Genomic DNA, 12,738 nt, shown 5'->3' with positions numbered 1-12,738 from the left:
GAATGCATGCTAGGAACTTGTGCAAAGTTGTTCACTGTAAAATGGTTGGTTGGACCATTTGGACACATTTTAGACAAAAGGTCAACAAAACAACTTTTGCATGACTAGAATATTCTTGCTCAGTTCACACAAAATAACAAACTAAATAATATAAAAGAAAAACATGAAAAAAAAATAGATAGAATGTATATATATATATATATATATATATATATATTTGTTACAAAAGTAATTAACCAGTTTTGTCAAAATTGTTATTTACTGTTAGGATTTAATACTTCAAGTCACCTGTCTGTGACTTGTGGGTTTGACTATTTTCTTTAACATCACAAAACCTGTTAGGTAGCCTACAGTTAACCTCCCAACGTTTTTTTAAGCAGAACTTAACATCAACAAACTTGTCAAGATTACCTTATTAAAAGCATAATGTGAAAGTCATGCTATGCACTGAAGAATATATGAATTTTTTTTTTTTTTATGTTTAGCAGCTTTCCATTCAATTTCAACACTACCTTTTATAAATAAATAAATAAACAAGGAAATCAGGATCTTTATCATTGTTGATGATTTAAATTATAACGTATACATTTTAAATTTCAACTTCATTCTAAAATACAAAACAACATGAATACAGAACTTGATAACATGAAAGGCAAGGGAACGGCCTACCAAAGTATAATATATATACTGGAAATCTAAATCTAAAACAAAGAAAATGACATGAAATAAGGAAAATTCTAAATTCTGCACAAATCCTTACCAAATTTCTAGGTCACAAATCAAATAAGCACATTTGTGACAATGAGCATGTGAAAAGGACAGATTTTCTTGTAACTACTGAAGCACACACACATACAACAAAATCATACAAATGTAATAATTTAGCAAGAATGCAAAAACAGAAGTATTTTGCAGTGGTTGACTGCTGGACCCCTCCCCCAACATATATTTTTAAATAACCAAGATGAGGATTCAAAATAAGTAAAAATGTTCCATACCTGAGAATAATACCAGTGAAAACATGGCTCTGCAGGAAAATTATGCCTGTTTTATTGTAATAGATAATTTATACATGTGTTAAAAAAGTGAATAAGCACCAGTTTTGTCAAAATTGTTGTTTGCCATTAAGATTTCAAGACTTCAAGTCCCCTGTCTTGCTCACCAGTTTATGTTTGGGGCTGTCTTTATATTTATTGCAAAATGTGGGTGTGATTATCTTCTTTAAAATCACAAAACCTGCTAAGCCGCCTATACCAGATCCATGACATTATGTGAACTCGCAATGAAATGTGTCTTTAAAAATGACATAGCCAACATTTCAGATTGTGCTGCATGATCTGTCAGCATGTTCACAGGTGTGGTGTCTGTTGAGATAAAAATCATGTTATTAAAGGAATGTTGTGGTTTCAGATCAAGTTAAACTCTACTAATGTCACAAAGCAAGGCCAGACACAACAGGTAAGTGCAAATCAGGATGGTTTATTGACTGGGTAAGGGGATGACTGGAATAGGTGTGTAAAGGCAGGTGAGTGTCAACACAGTGAATGGTTCCAGGGTGCTTATCTGAGTTCTGATGGTGAGGATCGGATGCCGGTTACATTGGAGATCGTGGAACAGTTTCCAAGGAGTCGTTGGAGGATCACGGGAGGAACAGCAGGTAATTCGTTCTAGGAGAATTTGGCAGAGAGAGTCCAGAGAAGTTCGTAGGAGTGAACGGTAGACCGGACAGTGAGTGACTGTGCTGTGTGTGTATTTGTAGTGTGGCTTGATTGGTGACAGCAGGTGCGGGTGATCAGAACTCAGGTGACTGTGATCGGGTAATTATCCTGGATGGTGACTGAAGTGACTGTGATGAATCCCTGACAACTAACAGCAATTGCAACATGCTTTTGATTGCCACAGTCATATCTGACAAATCTCACATATCTCTCAGTTTTAAAATGGAAGTGATGCATTATGGAAGGTTTAAAAACACAAATGTTGTAAAGTTGTGCAAACCATTCTTTATAAAACCTATCCTGAAGAAAATGTGACTGTTGTCTACAACATGCAAAGACACAGTTTTTTTTTTATTGCTACCTAAAACTAAAACTATTAAAAACATTTATATTAATTGAAATAAATCTGAAATATACATTTTGGATTAATATAAAATAGCTATAAAGCTATATGATTAGCAATAATTATTAATTAAAAATCATAATATTTTATATATTATTATTATATTATCTATAATATTTTAAAGATAATACTGACAGACAGACACACCCTCAGACAATTCTCAGAGTCCTAACGTGACATAAAAGGCATAAAGTGAAATTAAAAGTGTTATATTTGTGCTCCAGAAACCAATAAAGAACACCTAATTATAGCCATATTACCAGAGAGCTACAGCAACAACTTCCTTGGAGTAAATTAAATTAAAGATTACTGATAACTAAACTGTGTGTGTGTGTGTGTGTGTGTGTGTGTGTGTGTGTGTGTGTGTGTGTGTCTATACAAATGTTTTCTATTTCAGTGGGAACCTGAATACACACCGACTCATGGGGACTCGTGCCACTGTGGGGACCTTGAGGTCCCAATGGGGAAACAAGCTTATAAATCATACAGAATGAGTTTTTTTTTTTTTTAGAATGTACGCAGAAGGTTTTCTGTGAGGGGTAGATTTAGGTTTAGGTTTGGAGAGAGAGAGAGAGAGAGAGAGAGAGAGAGAGAGAGAGAGAGAGAGAGAGAGAGAGAGAGAGAGAGAGAGAGAGAGAGAGAGAGAGAGAGAGAGAGAGAGAGAGAGAGAGAGAGAGAGAGAGAGAGAGAGAGAGAGAGAGAGAGAGAGAGAGAGAGAGAGAGAGAGAGAGAGAGAGAGAGAAAGAGAGAGAGTAAGTGATGTTTCTTTTGCTTTTTCTTTGGGCAAATCTACAATCCCAGCATCATGTTGGATGAATATGCAAATCTTAACCCATTACCCATTCCAGTATAGTTTTGTTTAATGTTTAAATTATATATTCAAATATTGATGTTTATTTCCAACAACATTGATTATAGCTAGAAATAACACATGTCAGGGTTTAAATTAGCTATATTCCGATGTGTCCTAAATACTGGTAACAGTGTTGCAGAAAAATTGCAAACCCCACTGAAAATTTGTAGAAAATAAAACAACTCATATAAAATTTAGTTTGCATTGCAGCACCTCCTTTCATTGACCATAAAAAAGAAAAAAGTCCCCATTTCTCCAATACATCAACTAAAAACAGCCCAGTATGCATGATTCTTTCTTTCTTTCTTTCTTTCTTTCTTTCTTTCTTTCTTTCTTTCGATGAATGTCTACTGTACTGTTCCTCTGACTTTTTTGTTTCTGTGTTCAGTTTAGTACGGTCAAATCATTTTCACATTCACGTTGACGTTTTCGTCTTGAATAATAATGGTATCCATCTCTCCTATCTAAGTGGATACCAAAAATGTTAAAATGCTGTAAAAGCTCACATATTATATTTAAATATTTTTTTTTTTACAAACTAAAACAGCAGCAACGCATTCAGGTTAACGAAACACAGTGCAACGAATCTGCGACTATGAAACGCAACGTTCTTCAACACGCCATATTTGATTCAGTGTGTGTTGATATATGTTGGAGCAGTTGTTAGCCCACATATTTTATTTCACTTTTCCACCTTTAAAGAAATGGTTATACATTTCTAGCAGTTTATCGCTTGTTTCGTGTGTCTTGCGGATATTTTCTGGAATGTACCGGCGCGGGGGAAGCAAGACGGACCATAATAAAGCGACTAAGGAGCAGAGCGACAGCAGCAAGTATGCGGAGCTGCTGGTGTTCGGCTACGCCTGTAAGCTGTTCCGGGACGATGAGAGGGCCATCTACCACGATCAGGGCAAACACCTTATCCCATGGATGGGGGACAAGAACATCATGATCGATAGGTCGGTTAAACAAACCTAATGGGAATCATTACTTAACAAACTTAATGTCTTCCAAAGGGACCTTGGATGTATTTGTTGTTTTGCAGCACAGGAGGAGCTGATGGCATTGTGTGATGTTTACATGGCCAAACGCGAATAAAAAAACTTGACATTGACAGATCTAAGATAACTAGCTTGGATTGTGATTATTTTTAAGCTCAATGCATTGACAGCACTGACAAATGATTCAACAAGCAGTTTAAATCAGCCTTAGATGGTTTGCTGGCCTTAGCTGGTTTAAGCTAGTCTCGCAGCCTGGCCACGCTGGTATTCAGTTTGTCTTCCAGCCTGACAGGCTAAAAAGTGCCCAGGGCCCTCTAAAACCATTCAGGAGACCAGCAAAACGGCTTAGGCTGATTTAAGAGTTTAAAAAAAAAAAAATTAATATTTGCAAGGTTAGGAATGTTTGAAATCCAAAGCAGAGTCCTTGCTCACTTGGCCCTCGCTTATATCCGGCTTAGGCTGATTTAAGAGTTTAAAAAAAAAAAATTTAATATTTGCAAGGTTAGGAATGTTTGAAATCCAAAGCAGAGTCCTTGCTCACTTGGCCCTCGCTTATATAATTTAAAATGTAATATCTAAATCAATATAAATATGACTGATATATAAATAGGAATTATGAATTTATTGTACAATGTTACAATAAGTGAATATGAGTCATAATATGGGCCTAATGTGCTGGTCATGTGATGCCTCTGCTTCTTAGTACTTGGGGAATCTGCTTTGGTCACATTTGTGTTGCATTTATTCGATTAAATGCAAACCACAGCAAATTCACTGTAAATTAGTCTGTGCATTAAGGTGGTTCTCACATATGAAGTGATATATGATTTGAATCCCATTATATGAATTCTGTCTTCGTGCATACTGTAGATCCCAAGTCTAACATTGTTCTTTTGCAGGAAGCACGTCTAACACATAGTCAGTCGAATATTGTATTCCTCATGTGTTTTCTCTCTTGCTCCACACTTTTTCCAGTTCAGCTGCAGTCCTTTTAAAAAATGTGAGAATTGGTAACGAGCCAGGAGTGTGTTGAAATGCAGCGGGTTGCATTGAGCCACCTTAATCTGCATGGATCTGTTTTCTTGTTTCCAATGTGTATGTGTGTCTCTCTATCACATAATACACAACTTATTTCCTCAGCAATTAAGGCTAAGGGGTCCCACCAGGCCCCGATTGCCACCTCATCGCCCACTTCTCTCTTTTGCCGAAGAAACTGGAACTGAGAAGTGGAATACAGGAGCGAGCGCAGGAAAATTTCCTCCATATGGGTTCTTACAGATAGGTATTTATGTACTCGGGCTTGTGTGGATGTACTTCTTTTACAGTAAATGTAGGAATGATGATGGCAGTTGTCTCAAAAAGTTGGAATGGTTTGTTGAACCATGTAAGGTAAGAGGAGAGTTGTTTGCGTTTTTTTTTGTTTTTGTTAATTCGTTCTTTACTCAGGCCTGTTGCGTCTTTTTATGGTTTTAGTGAAGAATTAGACGGTTTTAGTAAGTATATCATGCAAGTGCACTCATCTCTTGATACGTATACCGTCTGGAGCACATCACATAGGCCGTCTGCTTTTGCCGCCCAGGCATTGTTCAGTTCTCACACCTCCTCAAGCAAACCTTGTAAGCGAAGTAGCATTTTGAAAGAAAAGCATATATGTGAATATAAAAATGGCTTTACTTTTAGGGTTCTTCAGTGTGGTGAGTATGTAATCCAATGTTAATTTCCTCTCGCCTTTAACCACGTGATTCGTATTGCAGGTACGATGGCCGCGGTCATTTACATGATCTTTCGGAATATGACGCAGGCTCGTGGAATCACGATTACCAGCTGTCCGAGGAGGAGGCCAGGATAGAGGCTCTGTGTGATGAGGAGAGGTACCTGGCCATGCACACAGATCTGCTGGAAGAGGAGGCCAGGCAAGGTAAATGCACATTGATCTTTCAGCTCAGTAAATCTTCATGCATAATTCAAACGTGTGAAGTTCATGTCAGCTCAAGTGCAGTGGTGATTTTACACATCTTTTAGTCCTAGATTTTGGCTTTTTTTTTTTGGTCATTTTTACTCTTGACTAAAGTGGCATGTTTTTTTTTTTTTTTTGCTGGTTTAGGATATGTTTGGGTGCAACATTAATTATTTACTAGCTTTATTTGAAACAATTGTTGTTTTTTCACATTTTCATATATATTTTCATAAAATAATTTTCATTTTTCTTTTATATTTCTTTTATACATTAAATATTTTTTGTCAACAGTGCTTTTTAAATTTGAATTCATAAATCAGTTATTTTTTGTCATGATACACATTTTTAATTTAATTTTTGTTGACAAAAAAAAAAAAAGTGTTCATTAACAAACATTTTTTGTCATTCATTTCTGAAATATTTTTTCTTCTATATATAATTTCTTATAAATACTTTTTATAATACTTTTTTTTTTCTAAAATATAAATAAAATATGAAAGATGTACTGAAATACCGATAACATGATGGCAAAAAAACAAGCTTTTTCACTTGCAGTTTCAGACGTTTGGACCCAACTTAACCTATTTAAAGTTCAGATTTCTTTCTTACTTTTTATTTTATTTTATATATTTTATTTACTTCTTTATTGTTTCTATAAATTCATGAACTATAAGCTTTTATTTTATTTTTTATTTTTTGCTAACGTTCTGTTAACTTATTTAATTAGAAAAAATGCAAAATAGAAGCATTTTCATTAGCGGTTTCAGGCTTTTGTACCACACTTAACTTTACTATTTATATCAACTCATAAACTATACATTTATCTGTTAATTTTCTGTTAACTTATTCAATTAGAAAAATGAAAAATAAAAGCATTTTCATTAGTGGTTTTAGACTTTTCAAACTATAAACTCCTTTTATTAACCATAGAAAATATATTCTGAAACCACAACATTCCTTTCTTGTCCCTGGAAGAGATTGTTTTTAATTGGGAGACATCCATATATATATATATATATACATATATATATAACAAAGTAGAAAAGCATGAAGAGGCCCTTTCATAGTGGCAGTTGCAGGAAAAAAACCTGACCTTTTCAGTCGGAAATAATTCATCTAGCTTGTTTCGCTTAGGTGGACAACCAGAGCTCTTCAGTAAACTCTGCTTTTCATGGTTATCGACTTTAGACTGGTGCGGTCAGGCTTTAAGTGCTTTCCTATAATATATTTTTGATTGTATTAGATTTCCAGAATAGGGAAAGGTACTTGTGCTTGTTTTGTACACTGAAGAGCGTAAAACTGACATGGCTGAGTTTATTTTGGTATAAATCAAATAAGTTAAGTCCATAGAATGTGAAAGTGTTGTTGTTGGGTTATACTAGGTCACCATACTGGCTAGCTAGCAGAGCATGTGAGTGGAGTGGTAATATTTCCTTAAGAGCGCAGAGTAGTGCTGGGCGGTATACCGTGCAGTAGAGGATGTAGAGAGAGGATGCAGGTTAGCAACATTGCGTTGCCGTCTGCGTGTGACCTTAGAGCGTTGTCGAGAGACAACCGGAATGGTTTGGAAACACATGATAGAGGTGGAAAAGAGAGGACAGAAAAGGAGAGTGTGTAGAGGGAAGAGCAAAAATATACTTAAGTGCCTTGGCGATTTCGTTGCTCGGTGAAGTCGCGCAGGTAAAGTCGCAGGTCTTTACACTCGTTGGTCTTCACACAAGGAGGGCAGAACGCTTCCGCTGATGCTTCCGTGTCAGCGCACAGACATCAGATAAATACACAGTCTAAGACACTAAAGTGAAAACAGCTGTGGCCGCCTTCTAATTAGCACAGCCAATAGTCTATAGCAGGGCAATTCCTCAAATCGAAACTACAGTTCGCACTTAAACGCAGGAAGGGAGCAATTAAATTACACGCGCTCCTTCTTAGCCGAGGGCAATTATTATAATTACCAGAAAGTGCAATCAAAAATACAAATGCAAACAAAAATATAACGTAGAAATAGGCAGAAAACGAAATATTCCTTCCTAGCAGCAAGTAACACTTCCAACAGCAGATCTATAAACAAGTATTATGCAGGACACTCACGTGCAGCCGTCTGTCTCTTCTGTTGACTAATCGCTTGACCCCTTAGGCCTATTAAAATATTATAAAAAAAAAAGAAAAGAAAACTGACCCGAACCAATAGGTAGACCTACAGAATGTAGGCTAGATATAGGCAACAGTAATTTATAATCTAATATAACGCACGCAAATTTGTTCTTTACAGAACGGAGCGCTTGCTTGGGCGGTTAGAGCGACTGAGTGGAGCGCACGTCCATAGAGTGGAAAACGTAGCGGAGTGTCACACCGCTCCGCTTCGCTCACATGCTCTGCTAGCTAGTGCCATGTTAGATGTGGTTATTGATGTAGACATGTGGGTTAAAACTTGTTCTGGAATGTTTTATGTTCAAGAACTGTATTTTTAAATTAACCCAATTTGAGACAAACAACAAATATTTTTTGTTTTAACAGTCAAACACACAATAAAAATGTAATGTTAAAATGTAAAGATTTAATGTTTTATGTGCAGATTAAATAGGTCTTAAGGAAACTTTTGGCTTGTCTCCCATGGCCACAGGAGGGCGCAATGAGCAAAATAATGCAGCACATTTAAATTCAAATTCAACGCAAGGAAATAAATGTCTATAAAAAAAAAATCTGCATTATGTCTAAATTAACTCATATAAATCAAATATAATTTCGTAAATTGCATAAACAATTATGAACAAAACAGCATCATGTATTCATGCATTGCTTAATACAAAGAGCCGAATCGCCCATAACGCAGATTGCATTTAAAAACAAGAGACGTGGTAAAAGGGAATAAACCTCCACAAATTCGCGATGCGAGAAGCTGCAAAAGACACAGGCGCAAGTGGAATGTACAAAACATGGTGACATTAATTTTTAAGTAAATATAATGTGCGATATATTGCGTCACCAAAAATTATTGCGGTCATGTACATATATTGCGCGATAAGTCGATATATTGATTATTGCGACAGGCCTAGTGTGAAGGGCTTGGTTTCGGTTTTCACCTAATCAAGATCTTCTCCGCATTGAGCTTCTATATTTCTCTAATATTTTGAATGCATAACACAGCAGCGGCGCATCTCATGGGAGACATTTTATTTGTCTCCCTTATCTAACACACCGGATTCAACTCACCAGCTCATTAGTGGGGACTGCAAGACCTGAAGTGGGTGTGTCAGATATAGGGAGACATACAAAATGTGCAGTGCTGGGGGTACTTCATGGAGAGGTTTGAGAACCACTGGGCTAGATTAACAAAACATTAAAATGCAACAACGTCACTTACATCATTATCACCGCATCTCGTGCGCCACGGATGATGCTCCCTGATGCACTCCTAACATTCAAATGCAAATGTTTATTTTAAACTCGACTAATATAAATTTTTTTATTCACAATCTCCTCATCACAGGCACAGACACTGTACTCAATTCAGCATGTGTTTGTGTGTGCTGTCTGCGTCACTCATAGCACGAGCCTATATCATGCACTATATCGAATTTTGTTTATATCGTTATCAAAGAAGGTGTACCGTCGATAAATATCGATACCGTTTTATCGCCCAGGCCTTCTTTGGATGCACTGAAATATCATTTAAAAATTTCACAAAATTCCATGTTTGTTTGTGTGTATGAGATATTTTACAAGCTTATCAATCATAGCTCAATCAAATCACTTTTTAGAGCTGGAACTATTTGGTTTTATCTCCTTTTGTTTGGAATGTTTTGAAACATTTTCAGAATGTTGTTTTGTGACTTGTAAGTCTTCGAACTATTCTGATGAATCAAATGGAGCTAAAGCTAATTCAGTATGGCACATTATTATAACTCGGTATATGCATCAACAGGTTCAAAAAGTCAAAAATGATGCTCCTCGGCTCAATTTGCGGTTTAACAATCTTTAAACAGAGGTGTGCAGTAAGTGGGAGTGAATTATGATGTCCTTTGCTGGTAGTGCGAGTACGCTATAGTCATTATCTCTGTAGTCATCATGTGGATTCGCCCTTGAGGGGGAGACCTAATCTCATTAAACTTTTATCAATCTGTCTACATTAACATCCTATAAACTGTAATAAAGCATTGTAATTGTTTAATATTAGACTGTCCTTGTGCTCTATTGCAGTTTTAGTAGCTGTGATTCTGTAGTGAGATCGTTAAAGATGAGAACACTCTGTGGCTGTTTGGATGTGCAGATAGCTTTTAAGTTTTCAGTTTTAGATAAACTGGGTTTAGGCCACTGTTTTAGGGTTTGGTTGTGAATAAATGTCTACTAGGGCTGCACAATTATGACAAAAATCATAATTGTCGAATACTAAAACTAAAATTAAAACAATGGAAAAACCCTTAAGATAACATTTACAAAGAAAAAAAGCATCTTAAGCATGCAGAATAACATAAGAGGACTTTGAACGATTAATTGCTGCTTTGAATGATTATGTAATTGTGGCATCCGTAATTGTAATCGCGATTAGAAATTCGATTAATTGTGCAGCCCTAGCACATACCTTGTTTTCTTTCAACTATGCATGACAATCAATAGACTTTTTGTGCATATAGATGTAAGAAAGAGAAATCTAATTATTATAGTGATGGCTTAGCAGTCAGGAATTGATTGCTATTTTTTGCCTATATATATACAGTATCTCACAGAAGTGAGTACACCCCTCACATAGAGAGTGAGAGCGATTAACACCAAATTTAACACACCTGCTCCCCATTCACACCTGAGACCTTGTAACACTAATGAGTCACATGACACCGGGGGAGAGAAAATGGCTAATTGGGCCCAATTTGGACATTTTCACTTAGGGGTGTACTCACTTTTGTGGCCAGCGGTTTAGACATTAATGGCTGTGTGTTGAGTTATTTTGAGGGGACAGCACATTTACACTGTTATACGAGCTGTACACTCACTACTTTACATTGTAGCAAAGTGTCATTTCTTCAGTGTTGTCACATGAAAAGATATAATAAAATATTTACAAAAATGTGAGGGGTGTACTCACTTCTGCGAGATACTGTATATATGTATGTTAGGGCTGTCAGTCGATTAACATTTTTAATCTAATTAGTTAGGCCTACATGATGTGGTGATTAATTAATCGAATTAATCGCAAATTAAATTTGGCTGTGAAAATACCACCAAAGATAATTAGCCATTATTGTGTTACATGAGAAAAAAGTAGCTTTAGAAAGAAATGTATTATTTAATTCAACATATATTTTTATTACACATAAACATTTAGGCTACAACAGCCTAACATTGACTATGGAACATAAAAGAAGATAATTTGAGAAACATCTCCATATTTTTTGTTCATGCAATGGAAGTCACTGGTAACCAAATCAGCTTGGTTACCAACATTCTTCTTTTTCTTCTGGTTACCAACATTCTTCAATTTTTTCTTTTATCTTCCATAAAAGAAAGTCATGATATAGGTTTGAAACAACATGAGGGTGAGTAAATGATGACAGATTTTTTTTCTTTTTGGGTGAACTATCACTTTGTTTATTTAATTTTATTTATTTAATATTGTTTTTATTTAATGAATAATATATATATAATAGTGTGTGTGTGTTATAAAAGATATGATGGTTTTCACAAATGACCACCAACTGAACATATAAGAATGATTTCTGAAGGACACTGAAGACTGGAGTAATGGCTGCTGAAAATTCAGCTTTGCCATCACAGGAATAACTTACTTTTTAAAATATATTTAAACAGAAAATGGTTATTTTAAATATTTCACAATATTACTGTTTTTTTTTTGTGTGTTTTTGATCAAATCAATGCAGCCTCGGTGAATGTAAGAGACTTTCAAAAACATTAAAAATCTGACCAAACTTTTGAACGGTGTATGTAAAACCCAAATAGAAACCTCACCTAAGGATAGAAAAATATTTTTAAAAGTTTGGCATTTCTATCTGAATTAGGCTAGTTCAGTAATAATTTGTTTAATCAGTTTTTGTTGGAGGATGATGAGCACTGCAGTAAATTGAGAAATAACATTTTTTTTTTCATGTGAATTTTTCCTGTGAATCTTTTTTTCTGTTTGCAGAGGAGGAGTATAAAAGGCTGAGCGAAGCCTTGGCCGATGAAGGCACCTACAACGCAGTGGCCTTCCGTTACAGCGCTGACTACTATGATCCCTCCCAGCCTACTGAGGAAGATGAGGCCAGCAAAGAAGCAGGTGGGATCCGTACAAGTCTAGTAACCACACAACTTCAAAACCCACGTACTTACTTTGAAATGCTGCTTGTAAGTCTGCCTGAGGAGATTTGGGTTCTGAGACAAGTTTCTGTGCGTACTTTAGCCTACGAACTTCAAAATGCTCCGGGATGAAAAGAGGCCATTTCCCTTAGGTCAAATAAGTATAATTTTTGAGCCCCAAGGCACTGAAAAGCTCAAAGTTTTTTAAAGACTGAGCGAGGCAGGCAGTGGATATGCAGAGACTATTAATGACCAGCAAGGTCCAGCGGTTCACCACTACAGGGTTTTAGCAAAAACATCACACTCCATGGCTGATTGCTTTATAAATACAGGAGCCTGGAATTAGTTTGAGTCCTCAGAGCTTGTCAAGCAGAAATTTGATGACAAATGAGTTTCTAAAACAAACAGTAATCACCCTCGATGCTTTTGTACTCCTCATTCACACCTGCTCGCACCAGCACTCTGCAGATAACAAGACTTGGCCCACGGGGCAATAGTCTTTATCCACTGATTTATCA

The 12,738-nt window shown here is 36.1% G+C and overlaps 1 protein-coding gene and 1 pseudogene across 1 annotated transcript in view; one reads left to right on the top strand and one right to left on the bottom strand.

Annotated features, from left to right (window-relative positions):
* LOC107692315 (lymphocyte antigen 75-like) overlaps positions 1–1,142 on the bottom strand; it is a 25,418-nt pseudogene extending 24,276 nt beyond the window's left edge.
* A 2,440-nt stretch (positions 1,143–3,582) lies between these two features.
* sfswap (splicing factor SWAP) overlaps positions 3,583–12,738 on the top strand; it is a 95,511-nt gene continuing 86,355 nt past the window's right edge. The window contains exons 1-3 of the mRNA XM_016491271.1: positions 3,583–3,933; positions 5,730–5,893; positions 12,069–12,200. Coding sequence (XP_016346757.1) covers positions 3,623–3,933; positions 5,730–5,893; positions 12,069–12,200 — 607 coding nt within the window. The 5' untranslated portion in view covers positions 3,583–3,622. The remainder of the gene's footprint in view (positions 3,934–5,729; positions 5,894–12,068; positions 12,201–12,738) is intronic.

The sequence above is a fragment of the Sinocyclocheilus anshuiensis genome, unplaced genomic scaffold, assembly GCF_001515605.1.
Source record: "Sinocyclocheilus anshuiensis isolate Anshui unplaced genomic scaffold, SAMN03320099.WGS_v1.1 scaffold478, whole genome shotgun sequence".
Classification (NCBI taxonomy): domain Eukaryota; kingdom Metazoa; phylum Chordata; class Actinopteri; order Cypriniformes; family Cyprinidae; genus Sinocyclocheilus; species Sinocyclocheilus anshuiensis.
Note: the sequence above shows the minus strand (reverse complement) of the source record. Positions and strands in the feature narration are given on the sequence as shown.